Below are 25,451 nucleotides of genomic sequence, written 5' to 3'. Positions count from 1 at the left end.
ACCATGAGGCATAATCTTAGCCTTAGCTTGTAAAATATGAAATGCACATATGAAAATGCCTTTGTGCTTTTTTTCATGTGTGGTCAATGGAATTTATCTTGAAGAATGCTTAGAGTTTTGTCAACTTTAAAGTGGCCCATGAGACATCGTTGATGTGAATCATTGATGAGGAGTTTCCTATGGGAACCTTGAGGCACAAATAACTTACCCTGCTTAAACAAGTACCCCTTGGACACATAGTAACCCTTTCGTGCTTTCTTTTGACACTTTGCAAAGATGGAGGAGAAGAAATCATCTTATTCATACAACTCTCCCATGTGATCAAAACCAAGATTTGAGCTCCTAATTTTGAAAAGAGGTTGTGTCTTCTTGATAGTGCATTGACCCCAACATTTGTTTTTTCCTTCTTGTATTGATCACATAAAGAAATTATTCCAAATATTCAATCCACTTAGCATGCCTATTGTTTAACTTGTATTATCCCCTCAAATACTTAAGTGACTCATGGTCATTATGAATGACAAACTCTTTGAAGACTAGGTAGTGCTCCCAAGTTTGAAAAGGAGGAAAAACATCATCATATTCTTTCAAAAGTTCTTCCAAATGAGATGGAAACTTGGGTTCTAGATTGGAAGTGGTGCATGTAAGTTCTCCCTTGCAAAGGAGGAGGTATGCTAGTTTGATAGAGCTCCAAGCATGGATTTGGAGAGAAGGAACTCCATGGAGGCAGTGGAATGATGGAGCAAGGTTGAAGGCCCTTGAGCAATGGTATGATTTGTGGAAGTGAAGCTCTAGGAAAGGAGACTATCCTAGGGAAGGAGGCTAGAGGAGCTAAGGTAGAAGCTTAGTCTAGTATGACTCTCAAAGGCAATTTTGTGGAGTGCTCTCAACATCTATCAATTACCATTTAAAGAGTAACCAAATACAAGTGGTGGAGGCCCCCATTTATAGTAGAGTGGACAGCCAAAATGTAATACAAACGCATAATAAAATGAAATGCAAACTTGGCTTAGGCTACAAGAAGCCTTTTAGATTCGTGTGATGCAATGGGAGCAAGGATCATGTGGCAAGTCACAACCTTCATGCCTTTGCACCATGTGATGAGCATGTGCAATGAAAGTGACTCTCGGCCAAGCCTTTCAATTAGGTTTGAATTAGCCCAATTTAAAAGTCAATCAACAATGTACTTTGGCCTTTTATTTTATAAAGCATGGCCTAACATGTGGCCCAAAATTAAAGTCTACACTAATGCTTTGACATGCAACCTCTCATATTTTAAAATCCTCCTTGGCCCATGAGAAGAGCATTTGAAGCCCATGAGGATTTTGGTCATCTTGAGAGAAACTCATTTGAATCTTTCTTAACATGCTTCTTGTTATTGGGCCTTTGATTGAACTTGGGCCTTGAGGTGCATGTGGACCAAGGGTAGGGCCTAGAATGGATTCATCAAAGTTTCTCACAAATGAGAGTTTTCTTGAAATTTTTCTAAGACAAGTTCTTCCCCTTATGAGTGACATTGAAAGGAGCAACTCTTCCCTCCTTTCTCTCATATTGTATGCATGAGTTGGGAGATTGCTCACTTTTATCTTTGCGCCCACTCTCTTATTTTCTCTCTTCATCCCTCATTTTCCTCATTTGTAACACTTTTGAAGGTGCTATGGGATGAAGCACAAACTTTTTATCCTTATGGTGAATGGTGATTTCGTTATTAAGACCATTGTGTATAGTTTTCTTATCAAATTGTCATGGTCTTCTTAAAAAAATATGACAAGCTTCTACAAGGACTATGTCACAAAGCACTCTATCTTCAAAATTCCCTATGGATAACTTGACTTCTACTTGTTAGTTCACATCCAAATACCCCCTTCATTTAACTATTGAAGTTTGTAAGGTTTGTGATAGGGTATGATTGTGAGACCTAACTTTCTACTAACCTAATACTACAATAATTGCAACATAACCCACTATCTATATATTTTGAGAGAACATGTTTTGTTTGAAACTTTACATTTTGTATGAAAGATTTTCTCTCTTTGGGTTAAAGCTTGGGGACTAGGTTGATTATTGAGAACTCTTTTCATCATGCGGAGTTTTCCTTCACAATGGCAGGAATCTTCTACATGTGACCCCTTACTCTCATCCTCACTTGCACTTTCTTCCTCTTTTTCTTGGCTCTTATATGAATCAACACCCCTTAAGATCATGATCTTTTTAGTGGGGTATTGAGATGCAATGCGAGCTCTACCTAGACACTTGAAGCATTTAATATCACTTGTGCACATGGATATGGTGTGAGTTGATTAAGAAAGCTAAGTGAAATCCCAACTGGACATTAAGATAGCAAGCTATCTAGATGTGAAGGTTCCTTTCTCAAAGCTCAAGAGAAGAAGATGATGGATTGATTCAAAATGAAAAGGAAATGGAAAGCACATAAACCATATAAAACCAAGAACAATTAAAGGAAGAAGAAAACATAAAATGGAAAGGAAAGAAATGGTAAAAATGTGAGAAGCACGCCACTACAAGGCTAGGCTAGAAGCCATGACAACCTTGAAGATGAGTGGATGTGTGCCGCCACTTGCTATGCAAGATAAGGCTTAAAAGTATTCACTCACTAGGGAGGAAACTCTCACAAATGGTTGAGACACAAGAGTGTTTTTACTTCAAAATCTTCAACCCTTTTACATGCCTAGGAGCACCCCTTATATAGAAGAGTTTAGGGGCCTCTAAGCAAATAAAAGATACCTAAGGATGTCTCTACAAAAACCTAACCCTAGCTTCTAGAAACTAGGTCAAATAAGGTTACAAAAAATGAGAGACAAAAGAGCTAACTATGGTGTGTGCAAGGCTAATTTCGTTCTAGCACAAAAGGAGACAAAGAATGTGTCTCATATGTCTCCAAAATGTGGCCAAAGTGTGCTAAAAACAAAGGAGACCAAAGGTACATAGGTACACTACTTTTATGTCTTTTACTTTATGCTTTATGCCTTTGCTTTACTCTCTCCTCCACATCATTTATGCTCCCCAATCACCATGTGCCACCTAGCATTGCTTTCTTACTCCTAATTAACCTACAAAGCAAATAAACATAGATTAGCATGTTGTCTTAAGTCAAGTCAACTATAGTCAACAAGTCAAACCTAGTCAAAGGTCAACAAGTCAACTAAAGTTGATTCAACTAAGTCAACTTAGGGAATCAAAAATAACAAACACAAATGAAAAGGATGAAGGATTAGTGAACTTCCTTTCTAAACATGCTTAGTCTTCTTAAGCATGTGTCTCCATCCCTGGTTGGGGTCAATCCTTCGTCATCCTCCCCTCCTTGGAGAGAATTTGACTACAAATTCTTTGAGCCTTTGTAGATGGAGCTTGACTTGATTTGGGGGAGGATTTGCGCCTCCCTTTTATGAGCTCTTGTTCCATCCTTTCTAAGGGTATTACCCCTAGCTTTGGTTATGCCATCTTTATTTTCTAGACTACTTTTCCTCTCTTTCTTGTGCTTTGGGCCTTCCTTTTTGGCTTGGGAAGGGAAGGAAGGGTGATGCACATCTTGCTTTGAAAGAATTTTTTTGTAGGCAAGTAACACCTTAGTGAAAGCTTGCCCCTTTTCTTTTTCTTCTTTATCTTTTCTTATTATATTTCTATCCTTATTAACTTCTTGAGGTGATAGAGGTTGTAAAGTAGTCTTTTTCCCATTTTTGAAGAAAATGTATTGGTTGGTATGACCATCATGTAAAGTTTGTTTATCAAATTGCCATGGCCTACCTAGTAAGATATGTGTGACTTCCATGGGAACAACATCACATAGCACCTCATCTTTGTAGCTTCCTATAGAGAAGTTAATTAGGACTTGTTTATTGACATCTATTTCTCCCTCTTTACTTATCCAAGCAAGCTTGTAGGGCTTAGCATGAGGAATGGTCTCTAAGCTAAGCTTTTCCACCAACCTTGTGCTAGCTACATTGGTACTACTTCCTCCATCAATAATTAGAGAGCAAACCCATTTGTTAATTTTGCATTTAGATTGAAAAATGTTTTCTCTTTGAGTTGGCTCAAGCTCACTTTGATCTTGACCTATCATGCGCCTTAATAACATAGGGTCTTTCTCAAAAAATTTAGTTTTACTAGAGGAAGAAGATTCTTTTGAAAGAGAATGGGAGATGAGTGTTTACTTTCAACATCATTACTCTTCTTTAAGATCATGGTCCTCTTGGTTGGGCAATTTAAAGCAATGTGATTATAACTCAAACATTTAAAACATTTAATGGAACTTGATCTTGGAGAAGTGGAATGGTGAATGTGATCACTTGGTGACTTACTTTTACTTGGTGGTTCTTGATGAGAGTTAGAAGGGAACTTATCATGTTTCTTTTTATCCTTTCCCTTCCATGAATGACTAAAGTAGTGGTTGGGTGAGTAACTCTTCATTGCCTTTCTTTTTCTTTTCAATTGAATTTCAATCCCAAGGGCAAGTGTGAAAACATTTTCAAGAGTGGAGTACTCATACAACTCTACTTGGTCTTGTATGTCTCTCCCCTAAGACCACTCACAAATCTTTTTATTTTCTCTTTGTTAGTTTCTTTTATTTCAACCTACGCATTTGAGACTCTAATTCTTTAAAGTACTCACTCACACTCATAGAACCTTGGTGAAGCCTTTGGAGCTTCAAAAGAAGTTCCTTCCTATAGGAGGGAGGAAAAAATCTAGCGCGCATAAGAGTTTTAATGTCCATCCAAGAAGTCGCGGGTGGCCCTTGGCCATAATTCTTACAAACTTTATGCCACCAAGTATTGGCATACTCCAAAAATCCTAAAACTACTATATCAACTTGTGCTTGATCCTTTACATGATTTTCATTGAAAATTTGATCAACTTTAGCTTCCCAATCAAGGAAGATTTTGGGATCACTTCCTCCATAGAACTTAGGAATCTTTGGAGTTTGCTTCTCTTGTGATGGGTTGCGCCTAGAATTCCCTCTTTTCCTAGCCTCTCTTTCTTGCTCTTTAGCTTCAAGCCTTTGAATGTGCTCTTGGATTCTTAGGTCACTTTGCTCCTTTTCTTTTCTCAATTGTTCAAAGGACTCCTTCCTAGAGAACTCCAAATCTCGAAGCAATCTCATCAATGTATTATTTTTGTTTGGAGTAGGTGGATTTGATGAACTTGCCATGATTCCTACAACAAAACACTCAAAGCCAATACAAAATAAATGAATTAGGGGTTAGACAACATGAAAACCGAGACCAATTCCAACCCAAAATGCAACCTAAGTGTTTAGATCACACTCCCAAAGTAACAAGGCAAGGCTAGCACTCAAAATCCACCAAAGGATTGAAGAAAACACTTTTAAAAACTTGTGCAAAACCTTTCAAATGCAAGACAAGTGATTCGGCCACAACACCCCAAGAGTTTCAAGAAAAGAAAACTAGTAAGACAAAACAAAGAACACCTAGTGACAAGCAAGAAAAGCACAAAAACAAGGAAAGCTAAACTCTAAAGAAGAAAAGTTTGAGACAAAGCTTTTAACAAGACCAAAACAAGAAAAGCACATTTTAAAGACTCTATGAAAAGTACTTGACAAGCATCTTCAAGTCTTAAATCATGCATACACCAAGAAAGATCATAACCAAGTTAAAGCATGAAAAAAGACTTAAGTATGTTTTAAGTTCCTGATAAATTTGAGAACTTTCAATTAAGCCTCTAATAAATTTTTGTAATATATTGAGTACTCAATAAATTTAGTTTTTTCAGTTAAGTCCCTAATGTTAACTTCTTTTGTTAACTTGGTAATGTGACGGTTGATTGGATGGCGTGATTATTATCTTATATCATATTACTTGCTCAATTGTGACCACATGTCATTTTATTATTTTAAAATTTTAAAATTTCATAATATAATTTATAATTTATAATTTATGGTTTTATATTTTTATAATTTAATAATTTTAATATTTTAATTCAAAATTATATAATTATAAAATTATGATTTTGTGAAATATAAAATAATGATATATTTTCAAATTTTATTCAAATAATAAAATCATACTTTTATAACTATGCATTTTTGACTTAAATTAATAAAATTATAATTGTCCAAGGGTTTAATGCATATTTTTTTCTCTAAAAAACAAATAAAAATCTATTTGGTTAAATAAAAGTATTATTGAGAAAGTTTGTATGAATTTTATGGATATAAAAAGTAATATATTAATTTTATTGAAAAATTTATTAATTACTTGATATTGTTATGTATTAAAACTTTTATTTTAACTAAAAATTTAAATTTTAGGTGTATGTGGTACCACGAGTTTCTTATCACCACTAAATTAAAGATTAATCTAAATGTATATTTTTAAAATTGTTGTTTTTTGGAAATATTATTTAAAAATTTAAACATGATAATTATATTTTCTCAGATAAAATAAAAAAAATTCTCAAAACTAACCTTCTCTTAAAATATTTATTATTATTTATCAGTATTTGTTTTAATGGAATTCAATTTCCATCATTAAGAAAATGTAAAACCTAGATAAAGTTAACCGTGGGAACTTGAAATAATTAAATTTATTAGACCATAAAAATCTATAAAGTTTCCAAGTTTAACAAGAAATTAAAACATAATTAAACCTAAATAAATGATAAATAAGTCGGTTTATCTCTTAGGCAATCTTTTAAATGAAATAATTCTTCTAAATTAAATAGTTAATAAACCAATTTTTGTCTTAGAAAATTTTTTAAATTAAACAATTAAAATATCATTTTATATCTTAAAAAATCTTTTAAAATTAAATAAGTAATAAACATGTCTGTCTCAGAAAATCTTTTAAATGTAATAAATATTCTAAATTATTGTTTTTAATTTTATAAGTTCTTAAACTTAATTTCGATGATAAAAAGTTAGACATAATTTGAGTTATTGGACAAACCAATATAAAAATGCAAAAATGCATTTCGTAAATCTCTCTTTTAACACTTATTTTTTACATTACATGTTATTTCGGTAACCAATTTAAGTATGAGAAATTTATGAAAATATCTTTGGAAAGTATTTTAGAAATTTTGTTTATTAGTTTATAATTGTGTTTGACGACTCGTCATGAGTCTTTAAAAAACTTGTTTGGCAGTGTTTTTTATGTAACATTAAATTTCGTTTTTTAGTGTTTATCAACTCAAACTTTACTACTCATTCCAACAAATTTTAAATATACAATTCAACCTTTTATTATTGTGTATTGTTTGTGTGTTGAGTATCATTAAAGATTTTTATTTATTATTTGATCAATATCCCTTTTAAGTTTTTATAATTGTTATACTTGGTGTTAAATATGTAATGAACCCAAACGGGATGAATAGCCTTTGTGGCACACTCACAAATAATCATAATCATGTACTTATATATTTGTCAAATTGTATATTTTAATTTCATATTTTACATAATTTTTTTTAATAAATAACAATATTTATATGTGAATTCTTTGAAATTTAATATATTGATAAAAAAGTAATTACACATAAGTGTTATTGGTTCCTCTTTTCCTGTGTTTTCTTCTTCAAAAATGAGAAATGATTTTGATGATAATATTTATTGAGTTTGTTTGTTTTTATGTTTGATAATTACTTTAAATTAGGGCAACTCAATGGTATGTGAGGCCTAAAGCAAGCTTAAAAAATAAGATCTTTTATTTAAAATTTATTTTTTGAATTTTTTGTACAAAATTATTTATTAAATTATCATAATTAATTTTATTAACATTTCTTTCTCAATAAATAATAGGACTAATTCGTTTATCTTTTTCTTGAGATAATATTGATCTTAAATAAGTTTTTATTATCTTTAGCTTTGAGAAACTCCTATTGGCAGAAACAACTGACACTAAAATTGTTAACATTATTCTATAAGTTATATATACATTTGGAAAAAAATTTAATTTTTTTATATAATTAAGAATGTCAATTGGTTTATGACTTTTTAAATCTATAATTTCTCTTAAGATATTTAATTTGTAAATTAAATCAAATTCATCAATATCTAACTAATTATCATGTTTTAAAGATTTTCAAGGTTTAAGCATTTTTTTCAAAAATGAAATATATACAAACCGTAATACACAAGACATTTGCTTTGTTTTGTTCATAGCTCTTTTTTGTTATACAAAAGTCTCGATTGTAATGTCCCAATTTAGTAGAATAATTCAAATAAATAGAATGCCTCATGTTTATAGTATAAAATAGAGCACCGACATAAAGTATATTAGAATTAACCTTTTACAACTATCCCAAATTATACTGGAATGGAAGTCCAAAGACACAACACAATGTCATGAAAAGAATCTAAACACATATTAGATTAAACTGGAAATTTGCTCAAAGAGCAAGAAACTACAAAATAATCATACTCCATGAACTTCTTGGTGAGATCTCATGGTGGTGCCTTATGTGATGGACATAATTCCACGAACCTCTTTGAAGGTTTCATGGTGGTGCCTCAGTGTATATAATTAGGTAAAGATTCAAGTAAGGATTGCATCCTGAAACTCTAAAGAGTCAGTTAGTCTCACGTAGAGCGTACTGACTCAAGTGGTGAGAGTAGCAAGAGGCCCTAGTCTTTGACACGATAATGGCTTTAGATGTTTGAAGGTTAACCTTGTGTGTGGTAGGGTGAAACTCATTGATAATGAATCTTAGAGTGCAAGCATCTAGTGACCACAAGTGCAAGCATCTAGTGAATCCGACCGATTATATGTATCCAAATAATTGAGTCTTAGAGTCTTGCTTGCTTGCTATCACATGATTGTTTGCCTATCTTGTTGCATGTTTATGATCGGTTTTATGTATTTGTGTGCAATAACATGTTAAACTGATTTATACTCTAGCTTACCCCTTTCTATTTGCTTGTGTTTGTCTTGTGTGTGGTTTTTCCTTTTTGCAATGATCATCAATTTATTGATGTGAGCAGATGTGGGAACCCCTAGTGGTCACCAGAGTGATCCGCAGCGTAGCTAATCTTGGGTTGGATCCCTTTACTCTGAGTACTCTTTTAAGGCATTGTGGCATATGTACTATCTTGCTCTATGAGCATGTATTCTGGATAACTGTCAAACTTTTATTCTTGTTCTGTTCATGGCATCGTGGTGCGCCTTAGTTTCTCTTCGAGTATATTTTGGATCACTATAATGGTTAACACATATATACTTCATTGTGTGGCTTTATATTATATTGCATGTGATATCTCATTTAATTAAGTTTTTATTTACTAAATGGGATGTTACATTAGTTAATACTAAAAAAGTTTTGATGCCCTTTTTTCTTAAACATAATTTTATAATTAATTTAATAGACAAATATTAGTAGTAAAAAAATTTTTTTTGAAACATTCTTTTTCTTGAGACCAAAGGGAGTGCTTTACTCACTTTATCCTTAAGTCGACCATGATTTAAATTAATCACATTTTAGTACATGTAAGTGTTATTTTATTTAATTTTAATTTATAAAAATGATATTTTAAAATTCCTTATATTTTCTAGTTTTTTTATTAACTATAATTCTTTTAGTATTAAAAAATGGAAAATATAATTTATGATAAAAGAATAAAAAAATAAGTTTCAAATAAAAATAATTAAACCATTTTTAAACATCCTAATCAAATAAAATATTTATTACTTAATACAGATAAAGTAATTATATATGTTATTCTAAATTGCATTTTCCATCCAATCATGTATTAGAAAATATACGGGTATTATTAGTTAATCTGAATCAAAATATATTCTGGTTTTATTAATTTGATTTCAAATCATGAAAATCATACCGGTAATAATTTCTGTGATTATGCCTTAAAGTATATATTGTATATATATGTATAATAATAATAAAATAAATTTGAGTCAGAATATATACCTATATTACTGGTTTGAATCATCACATCTTAACAAAATATGTTTATCGTAATTTCTCAATTATTATAATAACATATTTTATGAATTAAAATTTAAAAAGAAAAAAAATGAACACGTGAATCCTGCTTCATTAATAAATATAATAGATTTAAATTGTGAATATAAAGAAAGAAAAAAAGATTAATATGAATATATTATACAGGTATAGTATGTAAAGAAAGAAATTGAAGCAGAAGTGATTATTATTTTTTTGTGTATTATTATATAAATAAATAATTAAATATATTATTTAGGTAAATAAAAAGGAAAAGTGTTGGTATATATAAAGAGAGCGAAGGAGAAAATGCATCAGTGAGCGTGCGATTAAGATGGAGGCGTGATGGAGTGTGGGCCGTGGGATCTAGAGATTGAGGAAACGAAAGGAGTCTTTAAGTGGAAAGAGGAGAGAGCGATCTAACCCTTTTGGCATCATCGCATCAGCGTTTGCGTTTCTTCGCGAGTTGCGCTGAGTTAAGAAGAAGGTGGTGAGAGCGTCTGCAATGGAAAGCCGTCGCTGTTAGGGTTTCGTCCACATTGCATTTGGGAGGTCACGCTATACACACCCAGGTTCTCGATTGGATTCTACTTAGGGTTTCCAACATTTTTCTTTCCCTTCCATCGCGCATTCTCGAGATCTAGGGTTTATGCTTCGGTTATTCTTTTTACTTTCCTTTCCGTTTTTGCAATTCTTTCGTTTCCTAGTTTCTCTCCTCGATTTTAAATATTGAGCGTGTTATTGCTCACTTCGCTGTGCCAAATAGGGATTTTTGAGGAATCTCGCATCTCAATAAGTCGCGATTGCTTTCGACATTTTTTTTATTGGAAGCGAATTGGGAAACGGACAAACTGACATTAGCCGATAGGGTATGAGAGAAGTACACCCGTCACTGGGTTTTATGATATTTTGCTTTAAAATTTGGAGGATAAGACTTGATTTGTGCTTCGGGGTATTGGGGTTTTTTTCAGAGATTGTTGTGTGGGAGTAAAATTTGTTGTCGGCGTTGATATGTGCAGTTGTTGGAGTTTTATCTTATGGCACCTACTGTACCTATAGAGTTTGCTGGACAAAAGGAATCCAGAAAGTACTCTCATTCACAGAATATGGGGAAGTCTAGGAAATATTCCAAAGCTTATGCTACTGGTTTTGTTCCCGATTTTCGGCATGCTGTTGAGACTATGGGTGAATCAGAAGGGTTGGGCAGCTTGGGAAGGGTTGATACGGAGCTTACGGCATCAGCAGATTCTTGTGCACCAAAGAGGAAATGCCCTGGTTTGAGCACGGGTGGTTATGGTAGTTTTGATGTACCTTTTCAACTTTTCTCTTTGTCAAGGATGTCGGGTTTTGAGAGAAAGGATTTGAAAACAAGGTTGACATGGGAACTTGAACAAGTAAAGGAATTTCAGAAGAAAGTTGAAGCTATGAACTCAAATGCTCTAGTGTTATCACCCTCCAGTGACATTAGGAGCTGCAGTGCAGGGCAGAAGAGGCCTAAGTTGGAGAGCCAGCATTTGGCAATGGAAGTATCGGTGCCACATGGTAAGAAAAGGCCCTTACCTGGAAATAGTGGTCCCAGGACAAAGAAAAGTATATCTGGACGTCCTGAACTTCCCAAACCTGCTGCGCCAGTGGCCTCACATGCTGCGATGATGAAACCGTGTGAGGCATTACTTAACCGATTGATGACTCATCAATTTGGTTGGGTTTTCAACACACCTGTTGATGTTGTTAAATTGAACATTCCGGATTATTTCACTGTCATCAAACATCCAATGGATTTGGGTACTGTGAAGAGGAGAATAACCTCTGGTGAATACACTAATCTCTTGGATTTTGCTGCTGATGTGCGACTGACTTTCTCAAATGCAATGACATATAATCCACCTGGCAATGATGTACACGTCATGGCTGATACCCTTAATAAAATGTTTGAATCGAGATGGAAGGCGATAGAAAAAAAAATTCCTGTTATTGACTGTGTCCCGTCTGAGCCTTCTAGACCTACTCGTGTGGAAACAGAAATTTCTGATCGAGTTCCTCCCTCAAAAAAGAAGAAAATAACATCAAATAGTGTCAAGCCTGAGCCTCTTAAAAAAATCATGAGTGTAGAGGAGAAGCATAAATTGAGTGTAGAGTTGGAGGCCATGCTTGGAGAGCTTCCTGATGCTATTGTTGATTTCTTGAGAGAGCAAAGTTATAATGCAGGGCAAACCAATGATGAGGAAATTGAAATTGATATTGATGCTCTTAGTGATGACACCCTGTTCAAACTGCGGAAGCTTCTGGATGATTATTTGCTGGAGAAGCAAAGATCTCAGACAAAAGCTGGACAATGTGAATTGGAGGTCTCTCACCCCCTCTCTGTATAACTAATACATTTGTCCAGCATATGTGATATTTTTGTGACAAATTCTATACCCTTATCTGAGTCTTATTGAATAGTTGTTCTGGAAATTTATATTAAAAGTGTATGATACCACAAGAATAGGTAGATCGACTAATTTTATGTTCTATCAAGTTATAGGAAGAGTTGCTTATGATGACGCTAAAAAAATCATGAAATTTGATGCTAAAAAAATTCAATGCAGTGTTTTGAGAGGTCTTAGGCAAGATAGGTGGTTCCCTGATTATGTGTGTCATATGGACTGACAATTTTTTGCTTGCTTGATTTTTATACAGCTCCTGAATGAATCAGGGTTCAGTAATTCACCGGTGCAGCCTTGCAAAGGTATATTCTTTTTCTTATGCTGTCATGTTTTCATACCCTTATTATATATGAATAATTGACACCATGTGTGGTCTTTTATTTCTCCCTAAAAATGCAGTCAATGAACAAGTTGAGGAGGACGTGGATATTGTTGGTGGTAATGATCCTCCTATTTCAACTTATCCTCCATTAGAGATCGACAAAGATGGTACCAATAGAAACAGTAAATGCACCAGTTCAAGCAGTTCTAGTAGTGAATCTGGCACTTCATCCAGTGGTTCGTGTAGTGCATAATTTTGACATGTTTCACTTTTCAGAAAATGTTTTTCTTTCGATAGTTTCTTTTAAATTCTTTAGATACTGGCAACTCTGCTTGTGTGGCCCATGATGCTGGCAAAATTAATCACTTAAAATACGAGTTCTATATGTTGGAATAATTTATTCTTGTCTGTCGCATGCAAATGATTGAGTGCTATTGTGGTGTCCCAGATTCAGACTCGGGTAGTTCATCTGGAAGTGAGTTGGATATAGCTAAAACATCAGAACCTCTTAGTGGTACCAAGGTAAATGGGATACTAATGGTTTCAGATGTCATGTTGTTCAGATACAATAGAAAAGGCTAGTGATTTGACCAATATCTTTGCTTACACAAAGCTATGTATTGCAGGAAAATGTAGGTTCTGGCTTGACTTTAGATCAAAACAAAGGGGATCCTGGTAATTCAGAAACTGGAAAGGGTGTGTACCAATGTTCATGTCCATATTATGGTTTGTTGGCATTTTTTTTTATGAGGATGCCTCGGCTATTGTTGCCTTCTTTCTCATGATTTCTTTCTTTAGATTCGACAAATGTTGGTGGCCAAGTTGAGCAGACTTCCCAGAGTAAGCTTGTTGCTTCTGAATCAGAAAGCCATCAAGAGGGTAAGCTTGAAAAATTGAAGAAACCTGTCTGCTGTTTGTTTTGAGGGTATGATCTCACCGTTCATGCTGTGACATTTTAGGGGAGAGTGCTGCATCTAAGAGGCAAGTCTCTCCCGAAAAGCTCTATCGTGCAGCTTTATTAAGGAGCCGTTTTGCTGACACCATTCTTAAAGCTCAAGAGAAAGCCCTTGAAAAGGTTTGTTAAGGGGGTAATGCACTGATTGCAATTTTAATTCCGTGCATCAATCAATTCGGTGAAAAAAAGAATTTGATAAACTTAAAAAAATTCTTTTTGTCCTTTCTTCCTACCAAATAGAGCATATCTGTGGCTGCTAAGGTATCATTAAATCTAGTAATTACCAATTTGTCAACATTATTGTCTTTCATGAAAGTTGTGCCCGCATTTTTTAAAGTTTTTATATCTGTTATTTCATCTGTATTGATCTCAGGATGAAAAGCGGGATCCTGAAAAACTTAGGTTGGAGCGAGAAGAACTTGAAAGGCGACAGAAAGAAGGTATGTTCGTTGTTCTAAATAGAGTTTGGTCAAAACATTGCCTCGTATTCAAGATTTAACTGAAAGTTGTAATTTTGTTTATGGTGTGCATTAGAGAAAGCACGGTTACAGGCAGAGGCAAAGGCTGCAGAAGAAGCTCGGAGGAAGGCTGAAGCAGAAGCTGCAGCTGAAGCCAAAAGGAAAAGGGAGCTGGAAAGAGAAGCAGCCCGTCAAGCTTTGCAAAAGGTAACTATTATAAACAAAAGTATGTTAGGATGCAAATGCAGCATCCCTGAATGTTGCACTGAATGATTCTGTTTGCAGATGGAGAAAACTGTCGATATAAACGAGAGCAGTCAATTTTTGGAAGATCTTGAGATGCTGAGTGCTGTACATGACGAACCTATGCCAAGTTTTAAAGAGGAGACAAGCGCAGATCTACCTCAAAATGGATTGGGTAGGATCAACCTACAGGGGAATCCCTTAGAACAGCTAGGTTTGTATATGAAGGATGATGATGAGGAGGAAGAGGAGGAACTGCCTGTGAGTGGTGCTGCTGGACCATTAAATGATGTGGAAGAAGGAGAAATTGACTGACTGTGACATTATTTTGGCCAAAAAATACATAAACGGTGGTTCTTGCGAGCAGTTGCTTGACTAAGGAGGGATGCTGCTTTTTCGGGTGGCTATGGTGCGGAATATATCACTATTTGTATGGTCTGATGCTAGTTCACACCTAAGTTTGAAGATGGACAGCGAAAACTTATAGCAAAGGAGTGAATATTGGTTTTTGTTTTGCTTCTTTCTGATTATTTTGGTTTTAACTTGAGAAATGATTTCCGAAAATGTGGATAGCTAGCTCGCAGCCCCATTTATTGAAGGGCTTTGGTAACTTGGATGGGAAGTTTGTATCAATCAAGATGTCCAATTTTGCATGTAAAAATGAACTCATTTGTAACGAGTTCTGTGTCTGACTTCCAAGTAGTTTAGTTTCTCTGACAATGTAAAATATTTTAGAGCCAGGGTAAAAATCAATTCTTTCTATTTATTCTTTCCTTTGATACCGATTGTTAGTTTATATGTTCTTTTCCTAATCTTTGGTTTTCTTGACCTGCAAGTAAATAATTGTCTTAATAAAAAAAGTGTATATCGTTGATCCTTCCCGAGTTTTAATACAAAAACCAAATCATCCTCATGACGTGTTGTGGCTTATGTCTGGAACTGACTCTTGGTCGGTGAAACTATTAGATATAGGTACGACGTACTGGTGGGTTTGATTTCAAAGTTATAGGTACTTTCGGTGAACTGATTTCAAACTATTAGATGTGGTAAAGCAAACTGGTTGTGGTTTTGGGCAAAGGTAAACGACGGCAATGACACCATTTTCACGGTACATGTGTGCATTTAACTTGATACATACCATTTTATATGATTATTTCTGAGCTGACATTTTAGATTAACATTAAAAATACGCTATGTTTGATATTTTAAAAATGTTTCTCCAATCAATGACGGATATTAGAATAGAAAAAGTGATACATCCTAATAATTTCTCCAATCAAATACCATTTTACTGGAGAAAGCTTTCCGAATTAAAAAGATAAGGGATTACCATAAACACGTTTAAAAAACATCCCAGAAATCGCTGTTGGTTACATTTCTTAAATGGCGAAAAAGTTCGAAACTATTTCTACAATAACTTATTTTAATATTTTGCTTAAACAGTAAAGTTTAAAACTGCTTGGTTTAACATTTTGACAGAATGTCTTGATGCACTGCATAAATTTTCGCAACTTGATAAAAGTGCATGCATAGGAAAATTTTCGTGATCGTACAAATAATTAGATTGCCATGATACACAGCCAAAAGTTTTGCAGATTTCTCAGCCTAACTGTACATTCTAATTTTGCTACATAATGCTCTGCATACATCAGTCCTCGAACATGCCCTCACCTGAGATTGTAGAAGACTCGGTCCCATTAACATGAGGCTGATCTGAGAAATTAGTATCTACACTGTTCAGAATACTGAAGTCAAAATAGTCCTCGTCATCTTCATCATCCTCATCTTCCTCATCTTCATTTTGATTATCCTCACCTTTGCCTTCTTGTTCCTTTGACTGAGCTTCCCTTTCAATCTGTTCCTTGATGCAATCATCGTAGGACATTGAATACCAGACATCTGCCTTCCCCACAATTTTTTTGTTATGAATATCAGTCATCCGCTCTTGAATGCTCTTCTCTGAGTTCTTTGGTTCCCCCCAGTAATCATAACGATACAGTGGACTTGTCGGATCATATTTGCCTTTTTCAAAATTACTAGCATCCACATACCTTCCAGGCTCTTCCAATGGAAGACCAAGAGCTTTGCGACTGCAAAAGGGAGAAATAGTTGTTAAAAAGTCAACCCACCATTACAAGAAATTATGTTTATGAATATCAACAGAATAGTACCAGCTTATGTCTCTAATCAATGCTTCTCTTTCCTCAAATGATCTTCGCCAATGCATGTAGTCATACTCATCCATCTCAATATTGCGCCTCAGTTTGGTAATTTTGTATTTTTCACCTCTGTCCGTTGCTTCTTTCCTTAGTTTAACATGGTGCTGTGTACCAAAAGGGTAACATCAGATTTTGAAAAGAGGAAAACTACAAGTATCAGTAACAGGTCGAGGAGCTCTACAATTTGAAAAAAAAAATCAACAATAAAAATTAAAGGCGTCCCCCCTGCAAAAGGTGGCCCTTCTAACAAGCTCTAATATATGCATTACAACAATAACAGAAAAATGTTTTAGCAAAAAAGGATAGGTGACCTCACGCTCGGCAAGTGCAGCCTCCAAATCAAGCTCCTTGACACTTGTTTTCTGCCAAAGTGTTAAAAGTCAAAATAGGTAAACAAATCCGCAACCATATAGATGCACAATCATAAGAAGAATACTCACCAGAGTAATTTTTGGTATTACTGTATTTTTATATTTAACTTCGGAATGCTGAACAGCATTTTGTTCATCAAAATCTTCATCATCAGTCAAATCTGACACCTTTTTACCTTTATATTTATCAGGATTAATTGCCATATCATCCAAAATCGTTTGTTCAGCTGCATTAATTTGCCACAACTGCAAAATAAAGACAGTAAGTGAAGATAAACAAGGATAAGACACGGTTATGATCAATGTGAAAATCAAAGCACTCATTGAAGAAGGCTCGTGCCACAAAGTTTCGATCAATGTAAAATTCAAACCGCTTAATGAAGAAGGCTCATGCCACCAGTCTTCAAGTTTCTAGTTGTATCAGCACACGATTTACTGAATTTGTTCAACTCAAACATAAGGAAAGATATTATGTTGACGAATTTTGAGTTTCTTTTAGGTTATAAAGTATTGCAATGTGCAAATTTGACTCTACTAAGGTTAGCACTGATAATATGAAAAAAATTTCACACACTCTTTTCTGGGGTTAGAGGTCAGGTACAACTTGCGGTATTTGGAAAAAGGACAAGTATTTCTTGAAATGCACCAGGAGGACCTAAGTTCAACCAAGAATATGTAGTTTTTCTTTATCTCTTTCTCTTCTTTTCATTTTCTTTCTCTCCATGTGCAGTTAATTCTTTATCATGATGATTTCAATTAAACCTCTTAGAAATTTGAGTTGTTCTTAATTTAATTCTTCAATTTGAGTTGTTCCTTGCAAACCATTAACTGATTTTAGATTTAATTATACAATTGGTGGCTCTGTTACATTTGGAGTCCCTCACCATATATATGTCCTTAGTCTAGGAATATAACGATGTGCAAGTGATACTGGTTAATACCTAATGAAATTTGAGATATTGAATTCTTGATTAGGATAAATTGAACATTAGCAAATTGTGTGAATTTGATCATGAACTGAGGCAAGGAGTTTGAATTAAGTGTTGTCAGAGAACAATATGTATGAAATCAAATCCCCCATCCACCTTTTGTTTCGTATTTCACCTTCTAGAAACTAAAAGAAAAAACATTACAAGTTTAATTCTCAACATATTAAAAATGAGGATGCAGCCAGTTTAAAAACTAAACAAAGTCACAGTCACAAAAGGGATTTGGAACCACCATGTGTGCTTATAGACATATCGATTCCAAAATAGCAAGTTGGCATGACCCACCACTGACCTACACTTATATTGACTGGTATATTCTTAAATGGGATAAAATTTGGTTTAAGAGAGAAGCATAAAATGCATGAGCTAAAAAGCCCACCACAAATGTTCCTCCTTGCAACTACTAAAAGTGATGTATTTATAAGATACCTTTTCAACATATGGATGATTAGACAATAGAGGTTCTTCCTCTGGCTTGTCTTCCAAATCTTTTCTAGGAACAGGAGGTCTTCCACAGTCACGCTGTAAATTGTGAAATTTCAAATCAAGAGAATATCTATAATAATAACACTATTTAAAAACAAACCACATTTTGACAGATTCAAAACATAAACCTAGAGGAAGTTGAACCTCATTAGATGTTTAATATTATGCATTGAAAAGGCACTAATGCTTTGTAAATACAAATGCTTCCAATTGACAAATCTGGCTTAATATATTATATTAAATTGAGTGAAATATAGTATCCGTGATTTTGTAAATAGCATCATGCGTTCAAGCATCAGTATCGAATCTTCTTGATTGTATTAAAGCATTGTAGGAGCAGGTACTTTACCTGAACCAAACCTCATGAAAATATCTTGAATTAAATAAACTTAGACATTGAAAAATCCAGAGAAAAAGTAATATTCGAATGCTTTCCCACAAAAAGTAAGCATGAAAGAAATCACAGCCAAGTTATTGTGGAAGAGTTCCATAGTGCAGAGCAAGTTTTATCATGCATTGACACGGTCTGGTATAACAGGGGAAGGTGTGCAAACCCGTATTTCATCTTCATTGGTATCTTCATCACGGTAAAATATTGGTGGGAATTCAAATTTGTGAAAGCTGAAGTTGAAAATAAAACAAATGTCAAATTTACGGTTTCAATCGTATCAAATTAATAAAGATTAAACTATGCACTAAGAATGAGTTACAGAACATTGAATACCAAAAATACGTAATCATACATTAGATGATCCACATTCGGATCAACAAAACGAAGTTCAATAGGGAAGCGGAAGCGATAAGGATCTCGCTTTGCCTGCAGAACAAAATGTGAACAGGTGAACTGATGGTAAAGGAAATTCATTTGTTTAAATACAGAAAACATGGAAACCAACACTATAGTAATTAAATTGATTTGATATTCAAAATTGTCAGTCAGCAAGCAATTTATGGATACGGATGCAGAAATATTAAACATATGATACACAAGAAAAAACTTCAATAACATACGGGAAATGGAGTGGTTAAAGTTATATCAGTGGAGTATTAATGCAAACTCTGAAGCAAGATATTTTCCATAGCTTAGTACCAAAAATAGGTTAAAAAAAGTATACCAGCAAACAGTAAGGCCACGAACCAGAAATTCCATTCTAAATACCCTCCCCCAAAGAGGCAGCAAGCACAGTTGAGAGGGAAATTTTACATGGCATACTACATGTTCAGCTAACGTTTCTATTTCAAAACATAAGTAAAACAATGACTAAAAATGCAGCATTGAATAGCATATTACCAATGAATTGACACAGACAGCAATTTGGTGAGTACTAATATAAAAGCTTCTGATAGGCACAGAGACAATGATAGCAAATGGAATGTATATTATAGAAGAAAACTTATTCATAAAAAGTAGTTAGAGGTGCGCTTGTGTAATAAAGTAGTTAGAGGCGCACTTGTGTAATAGGGTGAAACTTTCTGAGGAAGTCTTTATTTAGGGCAAGGGGCTGCTGTGTGAGTTAGTTTTCAGAGTTGTGAGATTGTTGACAGGGAATTACCCTGTGGGAAAGGAGACATAATTCTTTGTAAGCAAAGACCTTGGTTTCCCTTTTTGACTTACTGTTAGAGTAATATCTCGAGAAACATTCAGTGTAGTTGATATGTGATCTTGTTTTCTGAGTCTTTTAACTGTGAGACGAACAGCTTCATAAAATAATAATATATTAGCAGAAAGCAGAACAGTTACATAAGTTGAATTGTGACTGTTATGCTGCCAGTTTAGGCCAGAAAGTTAGTGGCAAGTAATTAAATGTGTATAGGGCATGTATATTATTAAAAGTTAGTGGCTAGTGTTTATTATTTTCTAGTAATTTGCAGGAAGTCTTTGATGAGGGAATCTGATTTTGAAACAGAAAATTCTGCTGTATTTATGTATTCTGTGTGAATTAATATTACTCTTCTCGAATATATTAGTGTTCTATCATAACATCAAATAAACATTTAGTGATAACTTATGGGAAATTTTCAACTAGTGACTGAAACACTCACCGTAATTTCAACCATGACGTCCATACCAACTTTTATGTGATGGCGAAGCCAAAACCAATCATTCCTCCTTATAGGAACCCACCTAAAACACAACATGGTAGGTGAATCTTCTTGAAAAAAACTGACAGAAATATAAACATCACATAGTAACACTAAACAAGATAAGCATGCTACAAAAGAAGATCATCAAACTTACTTATGCTAACAATGAGTGCGCTGGCAATACAGCTACTGGAAATGGAATGAAATATGTACTAATTAATAGCTCAATATAAATATAACATAAATTTTAAAGATTTACTAAATGGGATTGTTTAACTAAAAATAGAATAGCCTACTATCAGTTACTTCTCTCTTGTATTTAAACAATAATTCCTTCTTCTCTGCAAAATCAATGGAACCAAAATCAAAAGATTTAACTAGAGATGTTAACATAGGTTTCAACCCGTGAACCAACTTGTCTCACAGTGGGTACGAGCCAGGTTAGATTGAAAAAAATTCAGTTTTTTAAATGTGAATCAAACTGAACCTTACTAACTTAACTAGCGAGTTAAATGAGTTTAAGCCGGAATGAAGGTGGATTGACATGTAACCCACCAATAATCCTTTATTAATTTTTTACCATTTTTTAAAGTTTTTTATCATAATTATTGCTTAATAGCATTTTGGGTCCCTATATTTGTAGCAACGATTCAATGTTTTCCCTCAATTTATATTTGAATCAAGATGGTTCCTATATTATTTAAAGACTCAATGTGATTCTTTCCATTTTGTTAGCATTAACATCATTCCTCCCATTTTGTCTTTGGAATTGGACAATAAACACGTAAAAAGAGTGAGGGATTGTAGAAGCAAATTCCAGTTTATCATTCTCTAAACGACCTTAACACTGATATAGAAAAAGGGACCACGTTGAGTCTTTCTAAAAAATAAAACCACATTGAGTTAAAATTAAATAGAGACATGAGATTAAAATTGAAAATATATGATTAGAGGGCTAAAGGGACCCCTCTTACTTTCTAAAAAATAAAACCACATTGAGTTAAAAATAAAATAGAGACTGAAGATTAAAACTGAAAATATATGATTAGAGGGCTTAAGGGACCCCTCTTACTTTCTTCTATTTATAATGAAAATATGATATAGTTATATAGAAGACTAAGAGACTGCACTAGGACCCTAGGTGCAGAACTAGATACAGCTCTAGGAGGTTTCCAACACTCTACATCCTTTACTTAGGGTTAATGATAATACATAGATGTAATAATTCTAACAGAGAGAAAACATTGAATCATTTCTATAAATATATGGACCAAAAATGCTATTAAGTCTATAATTATTTACTATTTCTAATCATGTAGGTTGACAATTTGATCTTTAAATACTAGAATGTTGTTCAATAATATTTGAATAGTTTGAATGTTTAACTTATTTGTTTGTCAAATTATGTAGATTGACACTTTAATTTTCAACTATTGTCTTTATAGTATAAGTTTGATGAAATAGGTTAAAACTTTGATTGAACTACTCTAACAAAATAAATCGAGTGAATCCATTTTGATTGTACTACAACAAATATATAAAATAAATCAAAAACAAGACATCCTTGTAAGTGAGTAATCTGAGTAACCCACCAACCCATGGTGGGTCGAGCCAGGTTACAAAACTTTTGGCTAGTGAGTTGGGTTGAACAACTCATTTTAGCTCAACCCATGAGCCAACCAATGTGAGCTAGGTTGCTCACTTTGACACCCCTAGATTTAACAAGTATCACGTCAATAAAGCATTTCAATGCTACAAATATGCTTATGAAGTTGCTTTTCATCATTTTAGAAAATGCATCTACTAGTTTCTTTTGTCCCTTGAGAGACTGATTTCGTATAAATTAAATAACTTGACACATTCTAAAAGTGTAGTAACTCAATTAGCAAGATTATGATAGTGGAAGTAACTTGTTATCATGTGAGCAGTACATCAGCATTCCAAACAAAATGGAAATTACCGCTTTACAAAAATTATTTAACGAACACTAAAAGGGACGAAAAAAAGTATTGATAGCTACCCATCATGTACCCCGCCAATGTCAACAAATGCCCCTTGATAGAGATGCAACATTGTCACTTTGCCAACACAAATCTGCACATAAAATGTCCCAAGTAATTAATGACAACATATTAAATATACTTTTAGGTACTTTATTAAGAATTATGTCACAGAGATTGCAGAGAAAAGTATGTTTGAACTTTGAATTATATGTAAACGTGACTATGAAACTAAGGCAAACAACGATAGGATTAAACACAATTATCCAAAGAGGACAATCACTCAGCCAGGAGGGAAGAGACAATGCTAATACTCTTTAGAAATCTCAGGACAGATCATAAGTAAAGTTTCTACTTTCTAGAGTCTAGGACATGAGAACAACAGGCTTCAAGATTAATAAGATTGAAATCGCATACTTACTTGACCAGGATAATAGAATGGAAGCTCATACTGCATAAAACGTTAAAGAAGGTAAGAACTAGAACCACATTTTCATAAGCCCCAAATACATTTAAAGGAAAGAACAATGGCAAAGCTGCCTACCATGCCCTCCTTGTAGTCCTTCCCTCTTTTCCTTCTACCAGGGTAATAATCTTGGTCTTGCTGTCACAACCACATTCACATTAACATTAACCATATTCAAAAGAAATAAAGCAAAATCTTAAGAATTTATTTTGAGAAAACACTTTCTATTTTAATTTTAATCACAATTTTTTCCTGGTAACGATAAGGCAAAGTGAAAGAATGAAATTTAAAGTTTCATAGTGGCTGAGAATTATAGTAAAATCCAATACACATATAATAAACTCCTTTTGGTAAAACCAGAGCATTCTCTAACTAAGAGTCATTCTGATTTCTTGAGATACAAAGATTTATTAATAGTGTGTTGGGATTAACTTCCTGGTGACAAATAATCAATTGATTTTTCATGGAGAACGTAAAGCGACAAATGGTTGCTTCTATTTTGTCAGGCCATACACTATATTTGTAGGATCGTATGATTTTAGTTAATGTTTCCCAACAAATGCACTCCAATAAATAGAACTAGAGATCGAAATCCCAACTACATACTTATGAGATGCAAGACCATCTCCAATCGTTCCCCAAAACCTCCCCATGTGTATCTATAAAATAAACTCTAAAGTTCATTAGAATGTCTAGATGTTATTTTCTAATGATTATTATTTTATTTCATCTTTTAAAGTTTACTTTACCTTCATCCTCATTTTTAAAGGAGTCAAACTGGACATTTTTGTAAGAAAAAGAAATAAGAAAATGTCTTCTCAATCCAATCCAAACAGCAAAAAAGTTCACCATCAGTTTGAAGTGAAATTGAAACCTTATAAGATTCCTCTTCCAACCTATCCTTGTTAGCCTCCACCCACTCCTTATACTGCTTCAGAAACACCTTATACCTATCCAAGCACACATTATCGGTGTCAGTCCTCACTCCATTCTCCACCTCCTCCAGGCTCACCCTCTTCGCCTGCATCTTATGTGCCTCGCGAATAAACGCCAGCTCCTTTCGGTCAACGTGCCACCCCCGAGGCGGCCAGTCGCGCGGCGGCACGAGGCGCACCACGAGAGGCGCCGACCACGTGGTCACGAGCGGGTCCGGAATCTCGCCCTTGATCTCAAACTGCTTAGCGACGAACTCCGCCTCCGTCAGCCCCATCTCCTCCCACTTCTTCTTGCGGTAGCTAGGCTTCAGCATTTTGAAAGCTTCGATGGCTTCGGGGGATTTTAGGGGAACTTCCTCGCCTTCGTTGAGGCTCTTGCGTGCAAAATCCGCCTCCGGAGAGAGGATTTCCTCCCACGGAGCCCACCCACGCTCGATCCAGTTTCGGCGCCGGGCTTCATCCTCGGATTCCTTGTCGTTGGGGCCAAAATTCTCGGTGAAGCTATCGTCCACCGGGAACTCTTCCGTGCGAAAGGATTTTGGGACGAGGAGGGAGCTGGAGAGAGCGCGGAGTCGGAGGATAAAGGGCGGAGGATGGTGGATAAAGGGCGGAGGACGGTGGTGGAAAGGAAGAGGGGAAGGGTTTAGGGGTTTAGGCAAAATGAAGAGATAAGAAGTTTGCAGCACTTGCATGACTGAAGTAGGAATGACACGCACTTGTCTTTGTTTTCTTTGTATTTGAAGAGACTGAGCGGATAAAGTTTTTGTATTTCTTTTTCTTTATTAACTAGTAGGAGACCCGTGGTCGTGTTTTTTTGCATTCATTATTTGATTATGTTGAAAAAATATTTTTATATTTTTATGTATAAATAAATTATCAGGAAAAAAAATATTTTGAAGAGTTCAATACTTAATTTAATTATATGCAAAGATTAAATTGATTTAAGGATATATTATTTATATAGTTAGTTTAAATGAACTATTATTTTATGTTGTATTTTTAGTATATTTGATAATAAATTAGTTGTAAGGTAGGTTTAAGTATATGTGTGATATGTAATTTGATTTATTGTAATATATATTATTATTTAATGTTATTGGATATAAATGATTTATTCCGATTTAAATGTTTTGAAATTATTGATTTGTAAGTTTTAGTATATGAAATTATTATAATTATTAAGTAAATATAATATACTATAATTACGAAGAATTATATAATTTGATGTACTATATTTAAATTTTTTAATTTTGGTTATATTTGTAATGTTATTGATTTAAAAGTTTATTAATTGTTGGTAAATTTAAATTTGAAATCATTATTATTAAATTTGGAATATAAGGTCATTAAGATTTTAATTGATCAAAAAACCTATTAGTAGATATTTGAAATTGAATCAGAAACGTTATTTTTTTGGTTGAAATTATTAATATTATTAAATTACAAATAAGATATTGATGGGAATACGAAGAGATGGTGGCAAAAGGAATTATGGTTAGTCTTGTCAACGTGCTTAGACTGATATTGTGCAAGTTTTTATTCTAAAGGTCAGAACGTTTGGATGTG

At 34.1% G+C, this 25,451-nt stretch overlaps 2 protein-coding genes across 3 annotated transcripts; one reads left to right on the top strand and one right to left on the bottom strand.

Moving 5' to 3' along the window:
* Positions 1-10,248: 10,248 nt before the first annotated feature.
* On the top strand, positions 10,249-15,100 carry LOC114162635 (transcription factor GTE10-like). 2 transcript variants are annotated; one of them, XM_085666933.1, is made up of 12 exons: positions 10,249-10,499; positions 10,694-10,796; positions 10,947-12,275; positions 12,610-12,658; positions 12,756-12,914; positions 13,127-13,200; positions 13,305-13,374; positions 13,477-13,557; positions 13,638-13,753; positions 14,007-14,073; positions 14,168-14,298; positions 14,377-15,100. In XM_085666933.1, exons 3-12 carry the CDS (start codon positions 10,965-10,967, stop codon positions 14,647-14,649), a joined length of 2,331 nt encoding a protein of 776 aa, XP_085523059.1. In that variant the 5' UTR covers positions 10,249-10,499; positions 10,694-10,796; positions 10,947-10,964; the 3' UTR covers positions 14,650-15,100. The 2 variants fall into 2 exon arrangements, with proteins under 2 accessions (XP_085523059.1, XP_085523058.1); XM_085666932.1 differs by having other exon boundaries at positions 10,249-10,796.
* Positions 15,101-15,804: 704 nt separating this feature from the next.
* Positions 15,805-24,607, bottom strand: PDE312 (Nucleic acid-binding, OB-fold-like protein). Its single transcript, XM_028047367.2, has 12 exons — positions 23,825-24,607; positions 23,029-23,088; positions 22,906-22,935; positions 22,505-22,578; positions 20,443-20,524; positions 19,143-19,216; positions 18,954-19,020; positions 18,343-18,435; positions 16,994-17,170; positions 16,865-16,915; positions 16,506-16,657; positions 15,805-16,424 (listed from the first exon to the last, which is right to left on the bottom strand). The coding sequence occupies exons 1-12, from the start codon at positions 24,575-24,577 to the stop codon at positions 15,983-15,985; spliced, it is 2,055 nt and encodes a 684-aa protein (XP_027903168.1). The 5' UTR covers positions 24,578-24,607; the 3' UTR covers positions 15,805-15,982.
* Between the last annotated feature and the right edge of the window lie 844 nt (positions 24,608-25,451).

Source organism: Vigna unguiculata, chromosome 9 (genome assembly GCF_037176805.1).
Source record: "Vigna unguiculata cultivar grain cowpea cultivar isolate G323 ecotype 2 chromosome 9, ASM3717680v1, whole genome shotgun sequence".
NCBI lineage: Eukaryota > Viridiplantae > Streptophyta > Magnoliopsida > Fabales > Fabaceae > Vigna > Vigna unguiculata.
Note: the sequence above shows the minus strand (reverse complement) of the source record. Positions and strands in the feature narration are given on the sequence as shown.

Bases quoted from the DNA above. Each gene is read 5' to 3' on its own strand.
- LOC114162635 (XM_085666933.1), top strand. From the start codon at position 10,965: ATGGCACCTACTGTACCTATAGAGTTTGCTGGACAAAAGGAATCCAGA. The intron at 12,915-13,126 runs GTTCGTGTAGTG...GTGGTGTCCCAG, and splicing joins ATCTGGCACTTCATCCAGTG to ATTCAGACTCGGGTAGTTCA. The intron at 13,558-13,637 runs GTAAGCTTGAAA...GTGACATTTTAG, and splicing joins ATCAGAAAGCCATCAAGAGG to GGGAGAGTGCTGCATCTAAG.
- PDE312 (XM_028047367.2), bottom strand. From the start codon at position 24,577: ATGCAAGTGCTGCAAACTTCTTATCTCTTCATTTTGCCTAAACCCCTA. The intron at 22,579-22,905 runs GTAAGTATGCGA...TTTTATGTGCAG, and splicing joins CATTCTATTATCCTGGTCAA to ATTTGTGTTGGCAAAGTGAC. The intron at 18,436-18,953 runs GTTTGCACACCT...CACAATTTACAG, and splicing joins CCAATGAAGATGAAATACGG to CGTGACTGTGGAAGACCTCC.